This window comes from Echeneis naucrates, chromosome 9, assembly GCF_900963305.1.
Source record: "Echeneis naucrates chromosome 9, fEcheNa1.1, whole genome shotgun sequence".
Classification (NCBI taxonomy): domain Eukaryota; kingdom Metazoa; phylum Chordata; class Actinopteri; order Carangiformes; family Echeneidae; genus Echeneis; species Echeneis naucrates.
The window spans coordinates 6,322,147-6,349,743 of record NC_042519.1 but is presented as its reverse complement, the minus strand read 5'-3'; the positions used below and the strand labels follow the sequence as shown (position 1 = coordinate 6,349,743).

General features: G+C 40.1%; 1 protein-coding gene across 7 annotated transcripts in view; it reads left to right on the top strand.

The window, feature by feature from the left end:
- Positions 1–27,597, top strand: part of ncor2 (nuclear receptor corepressor 2) — a 77,729-nt gene that overhangs the window by 25,077 nt on the left and 25,055 nt on the right. For 6 of the 7 annotated variants that reach the window (XM_029509920.1, XM_029509921.1, XM_029509918.1 and 3 more), the window contains exons 5-17: positions 4,378–4,560; positions 7,869–7,982; positions 12,316–12,372; positions 13,646–13,698; positions 16,554–16,620; positions 17,574–17,746; positions 17,932–18,025; positions 20,009–20,187; positions 20,838–20,892; positions 20,974–21,072; positions 23,272–23,408; positions 24,757–24,917; positions 25,962–26,024. In XM_029509920.1, the coding sequence (XP_029365780.1) occupies positions 4,378–4,560; positions 7,869–7,982; positions 12,316–12,372; positions 13,646–13,698; positions 16,554–16,620; positions 17,574–17,746; positions 17,932–18,025; positions 20,009–20,187; positions 20,838–20,892; positions 20,974–21,072; positions 23,272–23,408; positions 24,757–24,917; positions 25,962–26,024 (1,435 nt within the window). Of the gene's footprint in view, positions 1–402; positions 409–4,377; positions 4,561–7,868; positions 7,983–12,315; positions 12,373–13,645; positions 13,699–16,553; positions 16,621–17,573; positions 17,747–17,931; positions 18,026–20,008; positions 20,188–20,837; positions 20,893–20,973; positions 21,073–23,271; positions 23,409–24,756; positions 24,918–25,961; positions 26,025–27,597 lie in introns of all 7 variants that reach the window. The other variant, XM_029509923.1, reaches the window with a different exon arrangement.

Below are 27,597 nucleotides of genomic sequence, written 5' to 3'. Positions count from 1 at the left end.
TATATAAGTCATGTCTAATGCAATCATTGCATAGAGCAAGTGCACTGAATGATAGCAGGATAAAGGGAGAGATGGAAAGTGGAGAAAGTGGAGTGAAGCAGAGATAAATGGGGGAAAAAGGAAAGGGAGGAAGAGACAAAGAAAAGAAAGGTAGGGAAGCATGGGCCAGTAGTATCAGACAAAGTGGAGATTGGAATCATGACTCTCCTGGATGGTGAAATGAGAAAGGACAAGGGAACATTTCATTCTTGATTTCTCTTTAAAAAAGAGAATAGGATAAAAGACCAGATTTAGAATGAGACACTTGGAGTTTTCTCCTTTTCCATGCATGTAATTTTTTCCATGTATGGCTCAGAGAGTGAGAAGTGCTGTTGGTGCTTTGGGATATTTAGGGATATCTAGGACCATGTGGAATTTTTTTTTTGGGGGGGGGGAGTTGACACCCACAATCTAACTACTAACTAATTACCTATCTATTTCGAGGCCATGGGAGTTGCTGGAGCCAATCCCAGTTCACATTGGGTAAAGGCGGGGTACACCTGGCGGCGATAATGCTGCAATATATTGATTGCCAACTGCAAATAAAACAGAAGAAGCAGCCATGAAGTGCTATTCCTCAATTCCTGTCACTTTCTGATTTTCCTTTCCCTTTATGCAACCATAACCCTTTCAATAGAAAAATCACAGATATAAAAAAAAGTTGCAAGCTAAAGTAACTGTTGCAGAGAATTGTTTCAATCATGAGATTGGGATTTCCTGAAGTTTGAAATTTTCATTTAACAGAGCTGGCCCATCGCATTCAGACCATGTTTGTTAGCGGACCCTGTTTTGAATTGATAAATCAGCTCTGCTGATTTGCAGAAAGTGCTGATATTAAGATTAAGATATGTTGCTGTGCATGTTAAAGTTGGCAATGAATTGCAAGATTTTGCAAAGCAGAAATACTAGATCTCTCACAACAGTGTTGCCTTTAAATTTTATTTTATACGAAGAGAGCAGAGAGATTTTTGTTTAATTGTACCTTTTAAGTTATTTTAAATTACGGCCAAGATTTATCTAAGTCTTGAAGATCCAAATCAAAATTGGCTATTAATGTTATGTTTTCATCTAAGTTGGATCATATGTCACATTCCCTCCACTTAGCAGTTGTAGTACACTAGTCGGACACTTTCTGCCTTTGGTCATTGTGTGTGTCTTCTTTAGAGTTAAATTACTGATAATGCTGTGTGAACATGATTGAATGACTTCCTAAAAAGAATATGAGAGAGAAACAGGAAGTGAGCCTGAGAACTGAAATATTTTCATCTCAAGGTTCCCAAGAAAGTCTTTCACCCTTTAAAATAACTTTTTTTTGTTATACAAGTTCCATGCTGACTTCAGTATCTGTTCACATTGACCACCATACATTCCTGTTGTATGGCTGCTTTACAGTGACTTGTAGTTTCAGTGTTACATAATTACTATGCCTGTAGTTATGTTTCATACATTGTCCTAAACACCTCCCACCAGCTGTTTGCTTTTTTACTCAGAGTACTTTGCCAAACAAATGGTTGATTTATATTTCTATTTGCAGTCATATTAGCGTAAGTTGCATATGGAGACTGGTGACCTTACTGGCACAAGACTTTCAGTGATCAGAGACAAAGCTTGTCAGTAATAAGGAGACTTGGCCTGAACCAGACTATGTACATCCAGAATTGATAGCAAGGATACTGTAATGTTCTCAGTCACTTTCAGAGATATTAATCCACTGTCTTTCCTCTTACTCTTACTCTTTCTATTGTTTACATTTTCTAATGATAGTTAATAAGAACAGGATGCTGACTTCAGGATATGTATGGTTTTATTCAACTGTTGTGTTGAATGCATACATCGAAGTCTATATGACTCGGTTACAGAGACTGGTGCTCACCAAACAGGACACATTCAAATAGACACACCACAACAGCCTGAGGTAATTTAAATAAAACCTGCTGCACACACAACCCAAGACATCATGTAGTGGAATGTTCTTCAACTTCAACTGGGGGCTGTTTGGCCAGATAAGCTGGAAACTGTGCTGGTCCAAGGGCTTACTTTTCACACTATGACACAGGTGTAGTAGCTGTTGATGTGCTGCTGTACTGCTGACATGAACAAAGGACAACGTAGGGCATAAGACCACAGGGGAAAAAGTTAGTCTTTGAAAACATGGACCATACCATAAAATCGTTCCTGGTTGAATGCTATCTAAACATCTTGCGCATACTTTACTGCCATTGAAGTTGCAGCACAAGAAAGTGGCAGTTTTGAAACACAGTTCATGGAAGTCAGCAACAAAAAGCAAAAATCAAAGGAATTTGAAAGGGCGGATTATACATAAAATAATCCAAAACAAAACCCAGTCTGAACATGTGACATCTTTCTTATAAAGGTGGTTACCATGAGTACATGTGCAACATCAGCTTTTACATCATCATAAATTCATCCCCTGAGAGAATTGTCTGCCATGCTGAGCTGTAACGTGGGTCAGGAAGGATGTTGTCTTAGACAAAGTCAAGCCATCAAAGGAGATTTTTTCCATTTCGCTTTTTTTAAATTTATGTGTTTGTTTGGTTTTTTTTTTTTTTTTCTTGAGTGAGTGGCAGCATTTAGTTTCTTCATCTAGTACAGCCCTTAAACATAATCTGGTGTTGACATTTTCAATCACTGCAGGTCTACAGGGCTGTATTGCAAGCTGCCTGTTTCAGATCAGGCCATTTACATAATCTTCATTTTAGATATTTAAAAATAACACAAAACAAACCCTGAGATGGGACATATATGGAGGATGTTATTATATAATACTAACATGCAGTACATACTGAAAACAGACACACATACTCTCACTGATCACAAATAGACAGATTCTGCCCATGCAGAGCAAATAGGCCTTCTCTTACCACTTGTGCGCGTTGTTGTTACATAAACTGCAGCACGGAACAGCAACATGCTTTACACTCTGGCTTTGCATGTGAATGGATTACTGTAAATTGGCTTCGTGCATGAGCTTTCTATGGCAGTACATTTGAATGTTCACAGGGCCCAGAACACCTCATCAAACTGTTTGGAAGATGTCAGGGTCTTGCCAGGCTACAGTTGACATAATGTTCAGCATTGACGACAGCACTGTGAAAGGAAAAATAAGTCTTGTAAAGGGTAGAATAGAAAATGTTGCAGGTTGTTGCAATGTTGCAAAAACTGGACACTTAATCACTGGAAAAGAATTGTGGTCTGGGCCACTGAATGCCAGTCTGAAATGCACATATAGCGCTTTACTGTCATTTTAACATCATATGGTGATGAACCTGCCTTTCAGTCAGCTGCTGTGTAATTTGTGGGCATATTTCTAAAAGGTATTAGCCAGTCTATTGCACTGTTCTCTCCAAGAGGAACCTGGTTGATTTCCCAGGTAATGCATAAAACAAAAGAGCCATATTTACATCTGGATTTCCATGTTCTATTTGTTTGTTTGTAATGTCCTTTTATTTATGTCATCTCATTGCACAGTCCTCCGCTGCTGCGGTTTTGTGGTACTTGACTGGCAAATTTGTGGCAAATTGCAGTGCAGAGGGACTCCACTGACTCAAGTGTACACTCCTGTGTTTGGCAGTTTAATGAGTCTTGTCTCTCATCAGAACAACAATGCATTTGATGAGCTGCACTGTGTATTGTTTGAGTGACAGAGCATTTAATTTTTCTACCAGAAGACATGGATAATGGAGATGTGGAAAAATGCATCCCACACTTTGTGTGTATGTATAAAAAAAACATTTGTTGGTCTGATCCACTTGCACATGGAACAGCCCTTTTACATGTTTTCCCTCCATCTTAAAGCAGAGTATTTCCCCTTTCAAACTAAATCGCTTGAGCAGAGCCAGCTGCCAGTGCTCTGGTGCACAATCCTAGTGAGGGGCTGTGACCTCATATTCATTAGTGTGGTCGAGTGACACTGAGAGACTAAACTGGCTTTCATTACCCAGAGGACTTAATTACTGGTGTGTGTTACCTTCCCAAAGGACACACAGACTGTTTGGATGATTTCTTACAAAGTAACCCACAGACCTTGCAATCAGAGGAAGACAGGAATGTCTTCAACTGGAAAGGGAAGAGATGTAAACCTATATCTGAGATGTTTGAGCCTTATGAAGAGCCTACTTATACAATTTTGTATGTCTGATATCTTACATTGTCCCAAACATCAAAGATGTTTTAATTTATGAAATTATTCCTGTCCTTATTTTCCCTTTAGATCAAAATTTATTAAAATGATTGTGTTTGAATTTCACTTCATCTAACCAAGCCACTTTCTTTTTTTTTTTTTTTTTTTTGGTTTTTTCCTCTTTTGCGTGTCTGTAGGAGCGTGGGAGTGCCATGGGGAAGCTGGAACCAATTTCTCCCGTAAGCCCAGTCCAGATGGACCCTGACTTGGATCTTGTGCCAGCTCGTTTCTCCAAGGAGGAGCTCATCCAGAACATGGACCGCGTGGACAGGGAGATCACCATGGTGGAGCAGCAGATCAGCAAGCTTCGCAAGAAACAGGTCTGCAGTCCTTTGAATTTGGCCATAAATTTGGGACTACACCGATTTTTTTTTTTTTTTTTTTCCCCCTCCCCCCCTTCTGCTTGCTCCTTTGCATTACTGTTTTTTTTGGTGGTGGTGGTGGTGGTGGGGGGGTGTCTTGACATTCATGATGTGAATCAATTAACTTGGTCTTTGTTATAGCTTCACAGCTTGAGGTTGATGTAAGACAATGTATGTACCAGAAAATGGCAGAATTACAACTTTGTTTAGATACTGAGAAGAGGAAAATTATGAGCTTTTTCAGATATATTTACATTCTTCATATTGTTCATTCATTCATATTGTGACAGGACAGTGAGACAAAAGTATTTTACTGTGCATGTGACATTCCTAGAAGGCAATCTAGAAAGACAGAAACAGTTTGGCATGCTGACCCAAACCTTTGTTGTGGTGTTTGCGTTCTTTAACTTAACAACTTTTTATGGTGTTTAGTTTATGCACAACTTATAAAAAGACATGATATGTGAGAGTGAGGAATAAAACACTGTGACGTCATTCATGTACAAGTTGGACCTGTTTTGAGCTGACAGGAATGCCCAAAAACACTAGGGGGTACCTAAGTGTTTCCTCGTCATGCCTCTAGATGTCCAAGTCTTTGCCAGTGCTGACATCCATGCTGAATTTTCTTAGTAGTGGTGTTTAGCTTGTTTGAAATGTTCATGTGCAGCGTTCCAGTGCAGCTTTCTCTGCCAGGCTACAGTTGGCACTGGTGCAACAAAGTCTTAAACAGACTTTGCTGTGTTGTAATCACTGCATTCAAGCTTGTAGCTGTTTCTTGCTCAATGTACCACAATTATGTACACACACTCCTCCAGGCAGCTGCATTCTCACTTTTCTCCTCTTCTCTTTGGCTTTTTATTTAGGAATAAAGTAGGTTAAAAATATATATGGCTATAAATAACAGCTTCCCTGGGGGGGGAGGGGGAGGAGGAGGAGGATTATGGTGGAGTTTTTTTTGGACTGCTAAACCACTCATATCCCTGCCACACTGTCCTTTTTGGCCACCTGCCATGTGCAGTGGAGAAACTGTGTAGTCAAGCTCACTCTTTTCCACCCACTCCCTTGTCCACCATGCATTCTGTTCTGCCCACCAAATTCAAAAGAAATAATAGCATTTGTTTAATTTATTGATGACAGATATATTGTTCCTCCAGAATGATCTGTCAATTTCATCTGATGTTGTCAAAGCTAATGCTATGACTCTTGACCATTTGCCGACATTGGTTACACAGACTGACGAGCTGCTCCACAGGAGGTTCATAGCTATTGATCGGATAGTTTCGGATTCGGATTCCCGAAAATGGGAAAGGAGAGCCTAGTTTGAAATGTCTTCCAAATATTTTTCAAATATATAACATCTGTTCAAATCTACCACTAGTTCATTACACCTGCTGAAATCCATGGCAGTCAGATGGAAATAATAAGCCCACTATGTGAATGTTTGTTAATAGAGGGGATTAATGAATCTTTGTGTTTTACAAAATTCCAACCAAAATTGAATTTTATTAAAGCTTTATGATGGAAACATCTGAATGATTGAGAGGCTTTAACGCTTCTACTTTCAAGCATAAATCAGGAGTTTTTATTGATATTTCTTATAGCCCAACTCACCTCAAGCGTTAAAACATCTGGACTAATTAAGTGGCATGGTAAAACTTTATTTAAAGAGTCCTGGCAGAGGTAATGCCTGGGTGGGGCTTAGGGCTTAAGTTACCGCCAGTCTGTGTCGTGTCAGCCAAGCTCAGGATTGCTGGTTTATTTTTATTGTACTCTGTGGTGGGTTTGGAAAGGAATGGGGAGGGGGTCTCTATGGGAATGTCTGTGTTTCCCTCACCAGATGCTTATCCAGATCTATCATGGCACATGATGATCCATCTTGCTCTGCTCTCATGTGGATCCTCTGGAGACCTTTTTTCCCCTTCCGAAGCCCCTGACAGGAGATGAGAAGGAGTAGGAATAGGAGTTGGGGGAGGGGGCCACAGGGGGCTGGTTCTACTGTACATTAGCTACACACACTGATGAAACTAGGCCTTTGCTTCCAGACAGCTAGTTACATCTGGACACACTCTGATTCTGTCTCCAGCTTGCAGCCTGTAGAACAAACTGTATCCAAAATGTTCCACGAAAATAATTGTGTCAAAACTGAAGTCTTTGAATATCATAGGGTTTTTATTTGTTGCTTTGAATATACACGTTTTGGGATGCTTGTCAAAGTTACAGTTTTACAGTTTACAGTATTGTTGTCCTATGAAGAAGACCTGCTTAACTACCAAAGTTATTTAAACCCTTTAACAAGTAAACAAGTTAACAAAAAATGCACTGTTAAATAGTTGTCACAACAAGTATTTTGCTCATATGACACCTCGGGCCATATTCATGACTGAATGTGCTGTAAGTGTTACTTTCTTTCTCACACTGGAAAATTCTATGTATGAATAATTTAAATGTTTAAATACCCTTTGTTTCATTATCATCTGCCATTATCAGAGATGGAAGAAAGTTGGTACTTCCATCCGCTGCTTATTGACATAGTTAATTGTGGGAGGATTAATGAAGCTGACAGGCCCATTTATGCCATTTTGATATCTGGATAGATTGTGTTATTAGATGTCCATCACTCGAGCTTCTTTCTTGTATTTACTCTTGGCAATTCTTGGTGGCTTTCCAATTTTCTAAAGATGCAAGAGGTGTTCAGTGTTCAACCTCTTATTGTCAGAATAGGTATCTGTAATGACTTCTCTGTACACCTTCAAGGAAAGATTGAAAGATTAAGCTGTTTCTCTGTTTTAGTTTTCTCACACTCCCCAATATTTTCACTTGCTGTATGCTTTTGTGCTCTCTTTGCCATTGACTGTAGACACTAACTGGTTACAAGCCAGAGTGACTAGTATGTTAGAGGAACTCAGTAGTCCAGTATATGACTGTTATGTTATTTCCCACATTTTCTTCCCTTAATTTTACATTAGTCTCTCATCCATTCTCTCTATTTCCTTCTTTCTGTCTTTTTGGATGTACCAGCTGCAGCAGGCACAAGCTTTGTTTACAGGTTGTTGTGCTAACTATGTGATTAACTAGGCCCTGGGGAGTTAATAGCAATTATAGCTAACAGGACAGTTAGTCTAGTCCCTGCTTGAGAGCAAGGGAGGAATTTTTGCTCTGTTGCACACGCTTTAACCTTGCAGCAGGAACTTGTGAGCCACAGGTCTTCCTGATAGATCAGGGCCCCAAAGTGTTAACCATCATCTTTGTCTTTGTGTATGTTACAGCAACAGCTGGAGGAGGAGGCTGCAAAGCCTCATGAGCCAGAACGGCCCATCTCACCACCACCCAGTGAGGCAAAGCACCGTAGCCTGGTGCAGATCATCTATGATGAGAACAGGGTCAGTAGACTAAACACACAAACACACACACACACACACACCAAATGCTCATTTGGCAGCCCACTTATGTGAGTCAAAAATGACCTTGCTTTTGAATTTGGTTTCACTTGATCACATATGCATTATATTCATTACTAAAATTGAATTGAACCCCACCAAGGTTCATAACTGTTTCACTGGGCTGATTCAGATTAATGATAAATTAAATGAAGGCAGCCTCTGAATATTTTCTTTTGCTTAGTAAGGTTATTTTCTTCCCCTGTCTGTGTCAGGGCACCTAGCCAGTATTGGAGATTACCTCTAAGTGTCTGTAAGCTAAATTAATTAACCTAGCAGCTACAAGCCTGGAATTTTACCATGAGTGTAACCACATGTTGTGTGTTGCCTTCATTACATTTCAAAGACAAAATGTGTATCATATGCATCATTCTTGGATTTTCATGTCGTTTTTCCCTCACCTTGTTTGATGCAATCCTCAAAAACACTAGTCAACAAAAGCAGGTTGTATCAAAGAGAGTTTCTACCCCACCTCATTCTCCCACTCTTTGCTGTCAGGCAAAGCAGCACTCTTGCCTAACACAATGAGCTACTAAAAGTCAGCAATAGCAGACATGATGAATCACAGACTTACACAAGCTCACTACATAAGGACACGCACAGACATATATCTTTTTTCTTCTATCATGCAGGCATAGCAACAAAATTGCTCTTTCAAGAACAGAACTTCAGGACCACCTGGGTGGTCATATAAAGCTGTGTGGGAGTAGTTGGTCCTGGTCACAACAATCATTCCATACAGCAGTGCTCTGGGCAGAAGATTACCTTTTTAATGGAGAGATTCTCAGTGCTCTCAGCCCCCCTAGTGGTGAAATACACAAGTATTTTTATTGGAATTGGCTTCCAAAGCAGGGAACTCCCCTCACACTGTATCACACCCTATGTTTAACCTTGCTGACACACCGAATGGGAAACTAGGAGTAATGTTCAAATTGCTCTTGTATGTTTTAAAGAGCCCCTGCCGCATTCAAGCACGATTACTTCTTTGAATGTGACAGTAATGTTACTGCAAAGCAGAAAAAGAAAATTCAAGTTGAGACGCCAGTTTAGAACCTAACATATTTTGGTATGTCATTAGGAAAGAGACAAAATGGCCCACAGTTCTTGGAATAGTGTGTTGATCCTTTGCTCTGACCTGCACAGATGCCTCCAGATAAAAACAAACACACCCTGAGGAGCTCTTGTTAAAGGAACACCACAGAGCAGGGAGTGTCCTTTTTGACTCGTTCACTTGTAGCCATCAGGCTCAACTAAATCACAGCACTTTCATACGATAGCAAGGCTGCAGACTACTCAAGACTGATCTGAAAGGCTGGTTTAAGAATGACTCATGGTTTACTCCACCATGCAGCCTAACCTCTGTAACACTTTCCACTTCCCTCTGACTGGCAGGATGTACTCTGGCCTACTGCCTGCCCTCCTAACCTTGCTCTCTCTCTCTCTCTCTCTCTCTCTCTCTCTCTCTCTCTCTCTCTCTCTCTCTCACTGTCTCTCGCTCTCTTTTGCTCTCTCTCGTTCACGCTTTCTCTCTCTCTATCAATTGCCAGTTGTCAATTTTTGTTCCCTTTATTCACTTCATACTTATTTCCTCATTAATTGCCATTCTCATAGGTTACATTTGCACAGGTCTTATACAACAGTCCAACTAGCTAGCCAACAACTGTACATAATGTAAAGCAAAGCTGATTTCCATGTCCAATCCAACCTAAACAAAACAAAATAAAAAAACCTGCCTTTACATCTGTTCTAGTTTTAAGTTGCAGGAGAGTACTTTCTAATTTAAAAATATTCTAAATGTATTGTAAATGTTTCCCATCTTAGAAAGGTTGTAAGCCTTCACACATTTTCAGCATTTGTCTTAAACTTAAAAAATAAAAATGTAATCTTTTCCTATATCAGTTAGCTGTCAAATATTCAAAGATAATTGAAGAATATGTATGAGCAGGACAGTAATGCTAAAACAGTGTTTAATGATAAGGTTGGGGTGCTTACATATATTGGTATGTGTGTTAAAGCACTTGGCTATAATTATTTCAACTTCAGTATGCTTTTTTTTTTTTTTTTTGAGGTGGTGTCACCAAGGTTTCACCTACCCCCTCTGGGCTCGGTGCCACCGGCTCTCTCAGACAGGGTTACAGCCGCATTTCTACTGAAAGCCCATTGTCAAACCCCAGGGATGGCTCAACTAAACTTCACTTTCCTCATATTTGGGATAGAGCAGTCATGGATACTAACACAAAAAGACAGCCCCACTAAGACAGCATTATTGTGATTTTTTTTTTTTTTTTTTTTTTTTTTTGAGCTACGCCAAACCCTCATGTTGAAAGATGCCTTTAAAGACCTTTCTTTTTTTTCTGCCTTGCCTGCTTGCTCTCTCTCCCTTGTTTGTACATCCCATCAAGTGATCACAGAAGGGAAAAACAGAGGGAGGCAAACACAGTTTGTAGTGTTTTGATTTTCATAACAGTTCAAGTTGAACATTTCGCTTTAGTGATCCACTGGGGAAATAGTCTTGTTGACAGTAGGCAGCACGTTCAACAGTATAACTGCTACGCTTCCCAGCTTATATTGCCACTGCCAGAGCAACAGTCCTGTGTGCTATCCTGGGGAGCGGGCGTTATTAAATTAATAGAGCAGCCTCAGTACCTTGGTCTAGTGATGTGGTTGTGGCTCTCTTGGAGAATAGGTAATATTGCATCTTATCTGTTCCCCTCTCGTGATTGCTACAGTTGCCATTTCTAGTATTTAATGTTAAGCCATTCTCCAAGAGTTTTGAGGTTAGTATCATGCATCCTTTTTTTGCTAAATTGCTGAAAGAATCACAGCCAGGATATGAAAAGACATCCCTGAGCCTTCCTACTCCCTGAGGAAGAAAGGCTGCTTTTAATAATTGCTGCTCATTAACTGCTCCTGTAGTGAGCCAGTTCTCTGAGGCAATACTCTGAAGCTTGTTACACCTACTCATTGCTAAGGAAGCAACAGGAGTGGGGGGTGGGGGGGATAAAAGCAGAACAATGCAAAACAACTGAAGGAAGAATAACATCATCACGTTGCTATATTTGCATTTGGATGATATTTTTATATGTGCAGATGTAAATCATCACTGCTTCCTTGATGAGGTGGAGGAAATGCACAGGACTCTTTTCAAAGTGTAGCCATGCCATTTGACTTCCCTCACAGGTGACCCAGTTGAAAGCCTGTGTTGAATCCAGTTAAGCTGTGGGCGTGAGCTCCCTTGGGGACTACTTCCAAGTCTATTACTGAGCGTCTTGCATATACTTAGGAGTAGATTCCCAAACACCTCTTGTACCTCTACAATGCAGACAGGAGAAATTACAAGGATGGGTGATGAAAAACCAAGGTTGACACATGCATATATTCAAACCGTGGCAGGTCCTTCTCTGTTATTGCCTTTGAAATTCCTCCCACATCTTCCTCTCTATCCTCCCTCCTTTCTGTGAAAGTGTGAGTCCTGCCCATCTTGCAGCATGGTCACTGAAGGAAATGAAGTGAGAGGGAAAGCAACGGAGCATGTGGCGTGTCACCAAACAGGGTCTTTTTGATCGATGGAGCGAAGAGAGTATACAGGGTGGAATGATAAAAAAACTGGAGTGAACATTGAGAGGGGTAGCCTAGGACACAGCTCATATATTTGTCTGCTAGAGTTAAATATAAATGTATGGCGGAGCAGAGCTGCAGAGAGGTCACCTAAGACATAGGAGTTTTTTTTGCTGCCTGTCTTTATGGCCCAACACCCCTTCCTTTCTTGCTTTATGACCCCTGCCAGGAGATTTTGTTGTGAGAGGCTGATTGTTGTAGGTTGTGAGCTAGAGGTGAGATCTTTCTCAGTCTTTCATCAGATGTCTCTTAGGAGATAAACCCCAAAGCCCTTCAGCCCCCTGTCTTTTCCCTGGGTTTTTTATTTATTTATTTATTTATTTTTTGCTCTTTCTCTCCCACTCACTCTCTATTCCACTCCCACTTTCCTGCCTGCATGCTCTCTCTCTGCTCATGGGAGGTGAGTAATCTATTTTTCCTGAGAGAGGAGAGAGGGAGATGTGGCCCAGCTTGAGCTAAAAGCTCTAATAATAGTCAGAGCATCCATCTCTCCATCTAATCATCCATCCATCCATCCATCCATACATCCAGCAATGTGTCCGTCCATGCATCTAGTGAGCATTGGTTTAGCCTCTATGATCAAGTGAGCGTGCTCACTGTGTTGCCTTGGTAATGACAGCTGGCTAATGTACGACTTCTGTTTGTGTTTCCTCACCAGAAAAAGGCAGAAGAGGCTCACAGGATACTCGAGGGACTGGGACCCAGAGTGGAACTGGTGAGTGGAGACCTCGATTTTTATGCCATATTTCTATTTCTGTGGTGTTCTTTTTCCCATTGTCCTATGTTTTGGTTTTTTTTTTTTAGTATTTTTTTATTATGGACATGTGGGAACATTTTATTCACAGTCAGGGTAGAGAGATAAGGAGTTATTGCTCAAGCTTCGGAAGACAGTAAGAAATAAGGAACCACTTGATGTCTTCAGCACTGGCAGAAAAATGAATGCATGGAAATTTGTTATATTTGTATGCAATGAGCAATTTACCAATATATCACGTCAACAACGCAGAGTATTTTAAATCTTAATCTTAAAATGCTAAAAATGTTGAAGGCTGCTTTAGATCGAACCCACTAATAACAGAATAAGACAGCCATGCAACACAACTCTTTATTTCACATTTTCAGATTTTCACAGTCTGAACCTTGTTTTGTTTTTTTAAATCGGTAATGTACACACACACACACACACACACACACACACACACACACACACACACATATATATATATATATATATATATATATATATATATATATATATATATAATATAATAATGGCTGTCAATGAATACTTAACATGTGTTCATTTAAACTAAAGAGCAGATGTGATGTCCAGATTGCAATATATGAATAAAAAATAAAAACACCAACCACATCATATTTAGAAACCACTCTTTCTTTCCTTTTCTTTTTTTGTGTATACAAACATCTACATTACTGCTGAGACAGACTCACTTGTTTATTTGTTTATCAGAGAAGAGAGCTGACCGTTTCTCTGACTGTTGACAATGTTACCTGGCATGGCAAGATTATTTGCTATCCAGCAGTGTCAGCTTTTCAAGGGCTCTTGAATGAGCTGACCACTAGTGATGGAGGCATCGATTCTGTGGTATTGATATATCGATACTCACATGCAACTCATATGAGTATCAGTTACTCTAATAAAGTATTGATACTAATTAATAAATGCAAAAGAAATATATATATAGAGTCACATTTGGTCCAGTTGAAGCCATTAATATACAAAATATACAAAATCCAGGACAACAGTGAATTTGTTATTTTATCAGGTAGAGCCTTGAGCTAATCATGTTAACTGATAACACTGAAATTCTACATTTGTCTTAAGAAAAAGAAGATCAGATTTACATTGAAAAATTTTGGAGTGAAGTTTTGACTCTTACGTGTTTTCCTCTTGTAATTCAGCCATTTTATTCCCAGCTGAAAATATAACTCATCCTTTGATCTGCTTGTTTCTTCTTTTATTTCAGCCTCTGTACAATCAGCCCTCCGATACCAAACAGTACCATGAGAACATCAAAATGTGAGTCTGTCACTATACATGCCTAAAAACTCTATCAAGAAATGCTTTATTTATACCCACTGAAGTGCACTAATTAGTATAGTTCTGGGACTTTCAGTAGGAGTTCATCACAGATCTCTAAGACATTTGCCATCAACCTTACTCCATCTTTAAGGCAATTTAATATAGAATGTAAGCATATACAGTCAGGAGGATTCCTCTTTAAATCAATTCAAATCAAATCAGATTTATTTACATAATGCCAAATCGTAACAAAGTTACATCAAGGCACTTTACATATAGAGCATGTCTAGACCAAACTCTTTATAAAATTATGTAAAGAGACCCAACAGATCCCCTAATGAGCAAGTACTTGGCGACAGTGGCAAGGAAAAAATTCCTTTCTTCTTCTTCCTTTCTTCTTTAAACCTCTGTAATTGTGCTGCTGTACTGCTAGCATTACAAAGTATAACTTTGTGAATATAGCATCTCTCAATCCCTCGAGTAGTTGTATGTGGCCTCAACAAGAGACTCATCTCTTTTCCTGACCCTCCATCGACTGACTCCACATAAAGTATTTCTGAAGGGGATGTGAAATTGTCTATTTTTCTTTTTTAACGCAGTCATGACGCTGACTGGAATAAACGTGCAACAAGAGCAGCTACAGTTGGTAAAAATTATGTAAATGCCTTAGGGAATGGGACTAACACTGGCAGGAAGACTGTGCTTTGCTTAAAAATTTTACTATTTTAGTCAAGTTGTTTTAATTTCTAGTATTAGGTAACTGTGTGATTTTTGAGTTTGATTCTTTATGATTTGGACTGATTACTGATTGTTTTTGATTTATGAAGATTTTATTGAAGTTATTTATGACCATTAGTGGTCCATCTCACTACTAAGAAGATGGCATAATTCTTTTGGTTTATGTCTCTATTCTTGTCACAGAATACATGAAAAAATCAATAACACTTGCTTAAATAAAGCAAAATTAAGAGTACATGTGTCTTTTTGCTGCTAACAAAGCCTCAGGTCATCTGTTCTCAAGCTAAATCTACAATGAATGAAACAAAACTATAAAAGAATACTTGTGAAAGGAACTAAAATCACCATTGACTTTATTTTTTCTGTCTTCTGTGAAGACACAAAATATTAACAACCACCGGCATATCTCAGCATCCAAGCTTGCATTAGTTGAGTGATTATTAAATCAGGTCAATCATATATGTCAGTGGTTCTCTGTAGTTTGGCTAGCAGAGTACACTTTTTTAATGTGACCCTTCTTTGTCTATCAGAAGAGCTTGTGTGCATCTGTAATCTTTGTAAGGACCATAATTCACTCGGGCACATCAAAGGGCTGTACGAGGGTTATAATATCTTGTCTCCACCTTTGGCACTGTGGTTCGGCATAGTGGTATACCAGGAGATGCATCTGACCTCTTAGCCACACATGGCTCTGTCTTCACTCTTTTTGATCCCTGCACTGTTTGATTAGTATTATTGCCTCAAAGCAATAAACTGAAAACTCTCCTCTCTCCCTGCATGTGTGTGCGCGCGTGCGTGTTATTAAATACCTCTATGTTGCTTTGAGCTGGCACAATTGACTCCTTTGTTTTGCTCACCAGTTTGATAACCTTGGCACTCATCCCTGCCTGGATACTGTAGATGAGAACCGGTTCTCTATGGCGCACTCGCCATCTGAGTCTCCATCTCAGTTCATCTCCTGCACACACTGTGCTGTGACTACTCAGATGACAAAATCCAACTTGTTTGTCTGAAAAGTTTTTGCTCATTGTGATTCTACTGTTGAAGATCTGTCCCAACTGCAAGCATAGTGAATCTTTCAGCCATTATGCTTTGAGGATGATATGCCAAATTACAGTTTTCTCTGGTATTTAAGAAATGGCACAGGTTTAGGACAGGACAAACAAAACCATTTGTTTGGGTTCAAGACTCCTAATCTTACCCTTTCCCATCTGGTGTTCAGCGCACAATGCCATCTCTGTCTTTAAAGGACTTGGTATATTAAACCTGTTTTGCCATACCAAGCTAATTCTCACCCATTATGTGCCACAATATGCTTAGATACCCACAACTCTCAGCTGGATTTGGATTTGGTTGTATTTAGCTTTCCTGCTGCTTTGCTCAGTATATCGGTGTCTAATAGTGTTCATGCAGGTTGGGAGTTAAGGCTGTTTAGATTTAACTGTGGTTTGTTATTGAAAATAACGTATTTGGGAAATGAAGAATGGTCCTCTGTGTGTGTGTATCATTCTATATCTTAAATTTGTCATCAATTTTCCCCAAATTTGTTCACCATGGGGAGGTCACTTCCTTATCTTCTGTCCTTGCCTGTGACCTGAGGGACCCTGCGGCTCAGCCAGATTGACTAATGTGGAATAAGATTACATTAATCAGGGGGGAACGTGACCTTACAACTGACAGATTAAGTGTCAGGAATAAAACTCTGTCTTGGAGCAGAGAAAGAGACAAACTGAGTGGCTGCCTAAGGAGATTACTGGCCCTGACCTTTATTTGAAGCAGTGTGGCTGGCTGTTCCCAGCCGAGACAAGTTTTATAAGTTTGGCTCCCCTCATTGTCCTTTCCACCCAGAAACAAGTTTGAGTTTATTGAGCAGTAGCATACAAGGACAATCATTGTTTGTGTGTGAGTGAGTGCATTTTTGTTTATAAGGTAAAAAAAAGGCAGCAAGGATAACATTAGTACCTATGGATCTGTACAACACTGTACACTTAGATGTCATGTAACAAATATGATGAAAGTGAAGCATTGTCTGAATTGAGTATTTGCTTGAATATGCTCACCTTTGTTACTATCCCTCTGTATTGTCCATCTGTTCCTGCCTTCATCCATCTCAGAAACCAGGCAATGAGGAAGAAACTCATCTTATACTTCAAGAGGAGAAATCATGCTCGTAAGCAATGGGTAAGTGGATAACTCAACTCATTTTGGACTTTCTGCTGGGACAGCCAATGACTGAGGCCTAGAGTGAACTGTGCTTAGTCTTGATTTGAGTGGGGGGGGGTGTTGTAACAAGCATCTGCTGAATTGAGCTTAAAGCTCTAAAATGGGTGTTACAGGGTTAGTAACTGAACTTGTCTGGCACGGATTGAGAAAGACTGAGCCAACGAGCATGACTATGAATAAATCAGCAATAAATTGGGGTTAGTGCTGAAGCTACAGCCCGACAGACATCTTAAAACCAACTCTCTTGTCTGAAAATCAATATTGCAAATGAAGTTTCCCAATGAAATTTGCCTCTATCCACATGCAAAGAAAGACACGTGAATTGCTGTTTTTAAACTGCTCCCAGCTTTGGAGATGGTGCCAGCAACAATTGTCCGAAAGCTGTGCATGTATTATGAATTGCAGGCTTATGTGAGGTCAGAAAAAACGTCACGGCTGAGTGTTGAGTGTTTTTTCCAAGTGAGGGAGGTAGGTCCTCGTGGGCAGAGTGCAGGGAAACGTCACCTTGTAGTTTATGGCACTACTGAGGGTCATGTCTGCACCAGGGTTAATGGTCTGCTTTACAGCCTGCCAGTGAGGAAGCTAGGAAAACAGTGGGCTGTCGTCTGCCAGAGCTATGGCTCAAGGCCAGACCCCCCATAGAATAGCAACATATCACTTTGTCCCCTCTGGACATGTAGAGCTACATGGTAGGAGACAGGAGAGGGTATAGTGAAAGCTAAGGAAGATTACTGAATATAAATATCCAAGGTCTGAAACATCACTCTGCTTTTTGCGAGATGTTTTGTTTTAATAGTACCACTTAAATGTTTGAAATTGTACTTCCTCTGACTTAGTGGTCTATTAGTTTCATAGAAGCGAAGTGGGTCTGCAGTGAATTGAGACATTTTCCCTTCTCTGCGGCGCTTCAGGAACAGAAATTTTGCCAGCGCTATGACCAGCTGATGGAAGCCTGGGAGAAAAAGGTGGAGCGTATTGAAAACAACCCACGACGTCGAGCCAAGGAGAGCAAGGTGCGGGAATACTACGAGAAACAGTTCCCAGAGATCCGGAAACAAAGGGAGCTGCAGGAGCGCATGCAGAGGTGAGATCACAGGGTCTTTTTCACACTCACAACAGTTATTTTCTGTAACTGACTTAACTACTTTGATTTGTCACTGAGTTACTGTAAAAGCATGAATATGGTATTATTTGAATGTGTGATGTAAATGTCACTCAAAACTACCCACTTAAGTCAAATTAAGTCAAATTTGCTTTTCCCTTTTGTAGCCGTGTTGGGCAGCGAGGAGGTGGACTGACCTCATCTGCAGCTCGTAGTGAACATGAGGTCTCTGAGATCATTGATGGAATATCAGAGCATGAGGTAAGCTTCACTGATATTACTGAAATGTGTTGTGTTAAGATGGTTTGCACCTATGTTTGCTCTTGGACAGCTTATCATGCTCTTGAACTTTCAATGAACATGTTGGCCAGACATCTGGGTGATTATTTTGGGTCAAAGCTGGCAATCCTGTTGTGAAAACTATATTTAAAAGATGCAGATTTATTTCAATGCTGTATCAATATATGCATATACTTAATAATTTTTGCTTTGGTTGATTATTTTCATTATTCTGTGAGACTATGTCAGTGATTTTGAGGATTTTGAGGAAGAGAAATTAAGCTGAACAGGTCTCTATAATGTGAGACATCATTAGCTTCTTAAAAAAAAACAAAACAGTTTATTTAAATGTTTCTGAATATTATTAGGTTAATTTTCTGAAGTAAATGTAATAACAATCCATCATAAAGTAAAGCTAGAATGTCAGGTCAGGTCAAAAATCCAGCCAGAATGTTTTTTTCATGTTCAACTATCAGAAATTTATAATACAGCATACAATTCACTAATTTCATATAATTAAAAAACAACAAACAAATAAAGAAAAAAGGACTTTAGAAATTGCAACTGAACGATCATTTCCAGGATGGACAGATATGCAGAAGATGCATAGAGTATTTTTGACATTCACAAGGTGGGCAATCACAATAACAGTATTATAGGTAGTAAACATAGATGAGGAAAACCATGCAGCATGACGTTGAAAAAAACTTCAGGCGATAAGCCAAACAAACCCTTCTTGTTATGAAAATGAGTTAAATCCTTTTTAAGTCACCACAACACAGTTCTGAGTCTTTGTATAGCATACACCTGACCACAGCTGTACCACTGGTGTAGCCTTATGCCACTGTGGTTCCACTCACAGATACCAGCTCACAACTACAGCTTTTTCTCAGCTGGTTTGCCATTGGAATTTTTGTGGTAGCTAAGTTAGCAGTGCAAGCCAAAGTTAAATACTAGCCCACCACAGCACAGCTGCTTTCAGTTTAAAGTATCCCAAAACTCTGATAGTTTCTGGTAGTTTTTACTCCATCTTTTTTTTTTTTTGACACGGAGCTTTAGCTGATGTTGCGACTAATTATTGTCAGTGTAATCGTCCACATTATTGTAGTTCCACAATGAATATGGTAAATGGCAACATGGACTTCAAAGTCATAGCAATTTAATAACCTTCACATTTAGCTGCTTTTGGGAAGGTTTTAGCATCGAAAGTGTCAGTCTTGTCTAGACAGTACAGTTCTTTTATTTTTTTTGCAGTTATTTGAGCCATCTGAGGAAAATTATATGAATAAGGCTTGACTTCAAAGATACCAGCCAAATGCTGTTTGGGCGACAAAATTGTCGTAGTTACATTTAAAAAATTTCTAATGTATGCAGGTCACATTTATACTCCAGTTGGAAAAAATTGTGGTTGACTGATCTTGCTTATTATGGATATTGCATCCAACATAAGGAGGATGGTTGCCAGGTTTGCAGTGTTAGACTCCAACAACTCAAGTCCCTGCTCTCAGTGTTAAGGATGGTGGAGAACATTGCTATCCTCTACTCATGTTAGCCTGGCCCATTAAACAGATCATAGTGTTCAATGTGATTGTTTTGTCTCATCTCCCCAAAATGTTTTCTGTCTTCTCAAGCTAAAACCAGCACCTTTGATTCCATCTCCTTTCCTAACCTCAGACATGATCTTATTTTCGTTTGGCTGTAAAATGCACACTGACAGGAAAGATGTTGGCCCAAGAGAAGTTTATATTTGACAGGAAGCCTGCCTCAGCCTGTGAAGCCATCAAGGCACCCTAAAGTTCCTCTCCTTTCTTGTGAGCCACATTTTAAAACAAAGTGCAGAACCACATCAAGTTTCACATAGGGCATGACAATATAAGCACCATGTTGTCAGAAAGCTCTTCCTCTCGAGACCGGCCCACTCACCCCTGGATTTGTGTTTTTATGTATGTCATTTGTGGCTCCCAGAACACAGAGAAGCAAATGCGACAGCTGGCAGTCATCCCTCCCATGCTGTTTGACGCTGAGCAGCAACGCATCAAGTTCATCAACATGAATGGATTGATGGACGATCCCATGAAAGTGTACAAGGATCGGCAGGTCATGAACATGTGGAGTGAACAGGAGAAGGACACTTTCAGAGAGAAGTGAGTAGAATACTCAAGTAAAGAAAATATAATTTAGCCTTCTTTGAATGAAAAAAATCCCCTTTTATCTATCTAACCCATGATTTAGGATTTTTTTTGGGCAAAATAAACTTATAGTGCACTTGCAAGTGACATTTTTGTAGTTGGCAGATTCCTTACATTGAACTCTTTGATTAAAATTTATCAAATGCCAAATTAGCCAAAGTGCTGCTTTTTAAGCAGCAAGATACACTATTTGCAACCAATAAATAGTCAGTAAGCTGTTCGTAAGGAAGTGAGTCTTCCCCTTTCGTGAGAAGCAGGATGAGGTGTTTCAAGCTGCCAAATTGAATTAAGCCCACACAGTAAAATCCCTGCTTTTAAAGTCAACCCACATGTTTATTTTTCTAACAACTTTCATCCAAAACATACAGTAGGTTTGATCACTTGAGACTGTCCAGTGCAATCATTTATTGCGTTCCTAGGAATGTCTAAATTTTGGATTAATGCAGTGGATTTGATATTTCATTTCTGCTAAGGCTCTGACGTGATCTATTGAGTTATTCTCTTTGTGTTACTCTGTGATTGTGTATTGATGATCTTAAACACATTGTAATAATTTTGAATTGCTCCATGAGCATGTTGACAGCTTCTCTGCTCTTTTCCCACAGGTTCATCCAGCACCCCAAAAACTTTGGTCTGATTGCATCTTTTTTGGACAGAAAGGTATAATTTTTGTGTTGATCTCAAGAAACCAGTCTACTCAGGAAATAGTGTTTGAAAATGTACATTGCTTTCCTGTTACAGACGGTGGCAGAGTGTGTGCTGTTTTACTACCTGACCAAAAAGAATGAGAACTATAAGAACATTGTGCGGAGGAACTACAGACGTCGTGGAAGAAGCCAGGTATTTTTACACGAGAGTTTACAGTTCAAAATGACGAACAGGACCCAATCGCACAGCTCAAAAAGCCGAAAAATTTTACAACATACTACTGGGAAGCAGCCAAGATCTCAGCTGCTGTCAGTTATTGAGCTTACTTATACGCACTTTTTAAAAATATTTACTCGTTTAAAAGATGCTTTAATCCAAGCCGGATGATTCTAATGACAGTAACTAATACAGTTTGCTAGGCAAGAAAGAATCTTGTTTTCCACTTCAGACATTACGCTTAGGCTTGATGCCATTCTCTGCTGTCAAATGGGTTTGGCAAAAGCAGGCACCACTAACTTTCTGCCTATTTTAGTTGTATACTGGCATTGGACATGTTAGAACTTTTGAATACACAGTAGCACCATGTTCCGCCTGGCATACAGCATAAAAAAATTTGATATGTCTGGCATTTGTTTATTGCTATTCAGAAAAGCTATGTTGCTAAAATATTTAAACTTGGAAAACTACTAGGCTCCTGCTGTTTTTCCAGTAGGCCTTTCTGAAACAGTGTAGTTGATGTCACAACACCCCAAAGTGCACCCCAAGTGCTACAATTTGCTCAACCCCACATGCAAGTACTATTTCTTTATTGACAGGCTTTTTAAACACAGGTAATTTCTATTGGTAATTAAATTGTAGTCATTACTTAGCTCCAGATCAGGTACTACTTGCTAAACTTAATGGTGTTTTGGTGCTAATGAAATGGCAAATTAATTTACTGGCGACCTTTTCTTCTGGGTATGAGGATGGTGTCTGCTCATCTTTCCTCAAGAAACCTTTTGCTTATTACCTAGCAGGCTGCTGCACATCTCCAGAGTTGTAAGTGACACTAATAGCTCACAGTCACAGAGGGAGGTGGCTGCAAAGGAGGAACAGAAAGTACAGTGCATGACAGCAAATGCTAATAGAGATTATGTTTGGATAGTGGAAAAATGGTGAGGATAAATAATAACTAAATATAAATGATTATGTTTTCAGCCTCCCACATTCTAGAGGCTGTTGTGTTGTCTCTTTTAACTAAATTTTCTGTTGGTCTGCCCTGGAAACAGCTCTGTGCATGTTTATTAGCACTGGTAACAGATCTGTATGGTAAATGTGGATAGAGATTATTAGGCTGATGATACATTTAGGGAAAGGAAAAAAAAGTCCGAGTTGCACAAGAGTCTGGGAAGCCATTAAGTTCTATTGATTTATGGATTTTATTTGAGAGTTAATTTCAAAGGGAGGGAGGCCACATTAGTAATATTTTGCAGATGGAGAAAAATTATTATGTGCATTTTGACATTACCTTGCCAGGAACTGGCAATGTGTTCACCTTGTTTTTGATCAGGATTAACTCAAGGGCAGAAATTCCAAATGCATCAGACAGAGCAGTAGAACTTATCTGTGTTATAATCTTACAACATATTTCCTTTGTCAACATTAAGCCAGGTTTCAAGTGTTTGGTCAGGCTGTGTGTCTGTACTCATCTGAACTCTAACCCTAAAAGACCAGACAGGCAGGAAGCTGGTAAGGAAGTGGTTCTGTATGCTTTAAGAACCAAAGTTATACAGCAGAAATGTGCTGCTGTAATTTTTTGAACTTTCACATCCTGTTTTGTTTTGCTTGTGCTGAACAAGACAGGGATTTTTTTTCTTCTTCTTCTTTTTTTTTTTTTAAGGTAAGTAATTGTTCTGCACTTGAAATATAAAAAAACAAATTATTTCTATGCCACTGCTGCTCATGTTATCTAATCTTAAAACCACCCAGGCACTGTTTTGGCTGCAGCTGTGTGGCAGAAGTTCATATACATCTAAATAATAAGATGTCAGGTCTGCCACAGGAAGTACCACCTCACTGACTTTTTGCAAACGTGTTAAAATACGTGTGGTGAAAGGAGTAATACATGACTTCACTAAGGGACACAAAAGCATAAAAACCACCTCTCATCACGGGTCATTGGATTACCAAAATTTTAATACTTGACAAAATTATTTTATGTTGACAAGCACACGGACAAACTACAGCAATGGCTGCGTTTCACCCCTGGACTGTAAATATTTTCATGTTTGTGCATCTTGAAAAAGAGTGTGTGTCTCAGGTGAACAGGTTACAGGAGAGGTTGTGTATCCAGTTACCTGGGACCATCTTTGTAACAGAGCGCCCTGTTGTTGCTCCTGTCTCCCATCGCAGCATGGCCAGCAGCAGCAGCAGCAGCAGCAACAAGTGAACCGCAGCAGCCAGGAAGAAAAGGAAAAAGAAGAGAAAGAAAAGGAGGGAGAAAGGGATGAGGAAAAAAATGAAACTGAAGACAAAGAGGATGGAATGAAGTAAGTCACTTTTTAAAGCTGCTCATTCCTTGAGTAGTCTTGTCTTTTGCATAAAATACATTCTGAAATGTGAAAGTTAAATTATTTGTGTTGAAAAGATTATTTACTAACTGATACATTAGAATAGACAGTTTGAGAGGAAGCCTGTCTCGTAGGATGCACCTTATGAAAACATTTCCACCACATTGTGTCATCCTGAAATCTTGAACCTGCAGCAGCTGCAGCAACCTACTAGCTCTCATCTTTTCTTTTCTTTACCACTATTTTTTTTTTTTTTTTTTTTTTTTTTTTTTTTTTAAAGAAGTATCCCAGGTTAGGCTGCAACAAATGGAGTGGGAGTAAGGTTTGGCTACAGGGCGCAGATCTGGGAATCCAATCATTCTCTAACCCTTGAGTTTTACTCCCTCACCTCCAGCAAGACTTTCCACCAATGGCAAACCAATGAGTCCATTCATTCCCCCTATTAAAACAGCTGTTTTCCTGTTTATGCTTCTCCTCTTCCCAATAGGATGCCAAGTGTCGTTTTTAAAATTCTGTGCTTACTTTGTTAGTCTAGGATTTTTTGGTGGGGAAAATGCACAGTATGATCAGCCTAGCAGTCAAATGGAATTGTCAGTTTGTAGAGACAAGTGTGTGCCTGTGTGGGTTGGCTGGTGTGGGGGTGGGGGGTTGGTTTCATGCACAATGCCAGCAAAAGATGCAAAATATTATATGGGAAAGTGCTTTCTTTTGCTTTAAAATTAATTGATAAATTGAGCAATCTGTCCCTGTTTCCATGCACTAAGCTATGATTTAAGCTGAGACTGCACTACAGCACCTTTAAGTAAAGTCAGTTCATATTTATGGGCATGCTAGAGGATGAAGCATTGCCTTCTGCTTTCCCTGGCTCTGAGGCAAGGCCAGGGGACTCCATGACTCCGTGACTCCCAGCATCTCAGTTCTACGTGCCTGTCTCCCCCAGCACAGCTGGGTAGCCTATATTTAGTGTACCACCAGCAAGATTAATAGAGTGGGAGGTGTGTGGAGGAGCAGTGTGCTCAAACTCAGTGGCTGACTCCTGGCATGGTGTTGTGCTGACACCTGATAAATTACACTGCAAAAAAAGAAAGAAATGGCCAGGTCTCTTTTAGAGACACTGGCATTCGGGACATTATGGCAATAGACTAACAACATTTTGCACCCTGCCCGCGCATGGACTAAACATATTTGGTTGCGAGGCAATTAAAACAGTTTTGTGTTACTGGGAGCTAGGAGATTTTGCTCCAGTTTGAGTGATTCAACACATGTACACCTTTTCAATGTTCTGTGTGTATCTCTTGCTGATTGTATTGCTATCTCTCTAATGCAGGGATGACACATCTGGAGAAGATGCAGAGGATAAAGAACCCACTGTGGCTTTCAAGGGTCGACGCACAGCCAACAGCCAAGGTCACCGCAAGGGCCGCATCACCCGCTCCATGACCAGTGAAGTGGAGGAGACCACTACACCGCCCCTCAACAATGAGCTTGGTCAGTGTTATCTTTGCAGCAACTTCTTTGCTTGTCTAATTTAACAGAGGAAATTCTAAATACAGCACATTGATATATACCTGATAAAACCAGACATAAGGATCCACTTTATTTTATATTCATCATCAGTAAGCTTAAATGTTGAGAGACAAAATAATGTACACCTGTCAGGAGCAACAGCATAATAGATAGGATTTGCAAGTAACTACTGTACAAGATTGACTTTTTCACCTTTAGCCTCCCATTCCACACCACAAGAGTGCACCATTGTTCCTTTTTGTCATCACTCACTTGTTCATCAGTATTGCTTTCACAAATGACTAAGGGGAAACCCACAACTAGCCTACTAAGAAATCCAAACAGTGAGATTTGTAGTTTTAATCCCACCTGTTGAGCAAAGCCCCTCCTCCCTTATCTCTTTGTTTCCTGGCAGGTGGTAAATTTGGCGGGCACACACAAACACTCTTGCTGCGGGCGGTGAGGGATTTTTGATTTGTCAGCTATTTTATATGTATGCTGCAGTTGCTCCTGCGGCACAAGTTTTAGTCACAGGGAATCCCCAGGTGACTCAGTGTGTAGGGACTCTCATCAGCAGCCACCCCCTCCCTCTGCCACTGTTTGTTTTCCCTCTGGCAGCAGTGTTAGCAGGCCCCCTGTGCCCTTCACAGGTCCACATAGAGGACACATGAGCACAAACTCCTGCTCTGCTGTCTAATACACAGGGCCAGGGTCGGCCTGGCTTGGGGCCTATGCAGGGAATGAAGCCAGTTGTTATGTCTATAATCATTAACTGACTTCTCTCCTTGGATTTCCTGCTTCCTCCATCTAAAACAAACAGTCCCAAGCGACCCACGCTGCACTCCCTCACTGGCAAGCAGCACAAGCTACCCTGCCCCCAACCTTGCTTTTTTTTTTTCACCTCTAATTTCGTTCTCTTCTTCCCTTCCTCTTGTCAGTCACTCCCTAACTGACTCTGTGACAACTGCCCACTCCCCCCTCCTCCCGCCTTCTCTAACTTGGTTGTTCTCTATTTTTTTTTAACAGCCAATCTGGAAATGAATGAGAGCTCTCGTTGGACTGAAGAAGAGATGGAAACTGCCAAAAAAGGTAATAAAGAATAAACCTTTCCTCTCCCAATGATGTATAACTTCGTTGCACTTCTATTATAATCCAGATACCAAAGGAAAGAACATTAGCAGCAGAACAGTTTTTTTCGAAACCATTGTCAACTGATGCGGCTTTGACTTCCTGTTAGAGAAGCAGCAACTGCCACGTGCTGTTGGTTTGTGTCCTTGCGTGTATGTGTCAGTCTGCCTAGACTGGGTTTGTTGTTCTTTGGAGCTGTTTCTCTCTCTCTCTCTCTTGCTCTCTCTGGGTCAAGGCAGCCTGTCTTTTTATCAAACAGGCTGTAAAGTCTGCCTCTTATCAGCTAGCCTCTGCAAATGCAGCAGTCATTAACTCAGCTTGTTTATTGTCTCTGACTGAAGATTACCCAGAAGCCTAAGGCTGATTCACAGAGGTCACTGACATTGTCCATTTTCCTTGTACCAGCTCTCTGAGTGAATGTGGTTGAAAGTGTTTGTTGAGTGCAGCACATGAGTTTCACTTGCTGATTGAATGAGCCCCTCAACGTCTGTGGTTTCTAGCATGTACTCTTTTTTTTTTTTTTTTTTTTTAATCAGGATTCCCCACTGACTGACAATTTTCACTTTTTCACTTTATATGTCTTTGATATTTAAAAAGAGACAGATTCAGGAAAAGAATGGCGACTGCAGGTTATCTTGGTATTTATAAATCATTACTGTTGACTTATTGCTTCAGCTGAATTTTGTATATAATTTTTATCTTTTATCATTCGTTTTGCAAATCTTGTGCCTTTGCAAAGTGAATTCTTGCTTTCCGTACATGACTGGCCATTTGTAGATGATGCGTCATTGTACTTTGTCTGACTCTCAGTTCTGCTTCTGAATAGTTTAATCTGCCCTTCCAAGTAATCGACAGGAGGTGATGTGACTCTGCACCAGCTTTCGCTAACATAAATGTGATATTGAAAAGGCATTCAGTCCATAGGGTTTATTACATCTGTCTGCTGTATGTCTTTGTGTTGGGTGTCTCCTGCAATTTTGGTTTGTGTGTTCAGGTTTTATTTTGTGATAACTGGCGCTGGTCTGCCTTGAACATGGTCCTATGTAGTAATCCTTGTTAATGTCTTAAGTTCCATTCTCCTGCAGTTGGATTAGTGGGGGGCTCCATCCCGGGGGATTAGCCTGGCAGCTCGGTGGGAGCAGGGCATCTATGAAGGGGCTTATATAACCATAACTGCACTGTCCCAGCTGCAGTCCCAAACAGAACCAAAACACTCCAGGATCATAACCCCACCCACTCATTTCCTCAAAGAATCGAATAGACATGTCAAGATGTTCTTCATTGCAAGTGCTTCACATATAAATGCTTGAAAGAGGCTTGCATATCTTCATGCTAATGTGTTTATGCCCATGAAGTAAATAGATCTGAATAATGGCATTTATTGAGCCTGGCAGGACATCAGCGTTCCAGTATGGAGGCACCAGCCAATGCTTCCTTCGAGGATGGCATTACCACACTCAAGGAGACTGATCTTGTCTTCACTGTTCATGAAGACTGATACCTAAAAGAAGGGATGGCCAATCTTTGTAAAGCC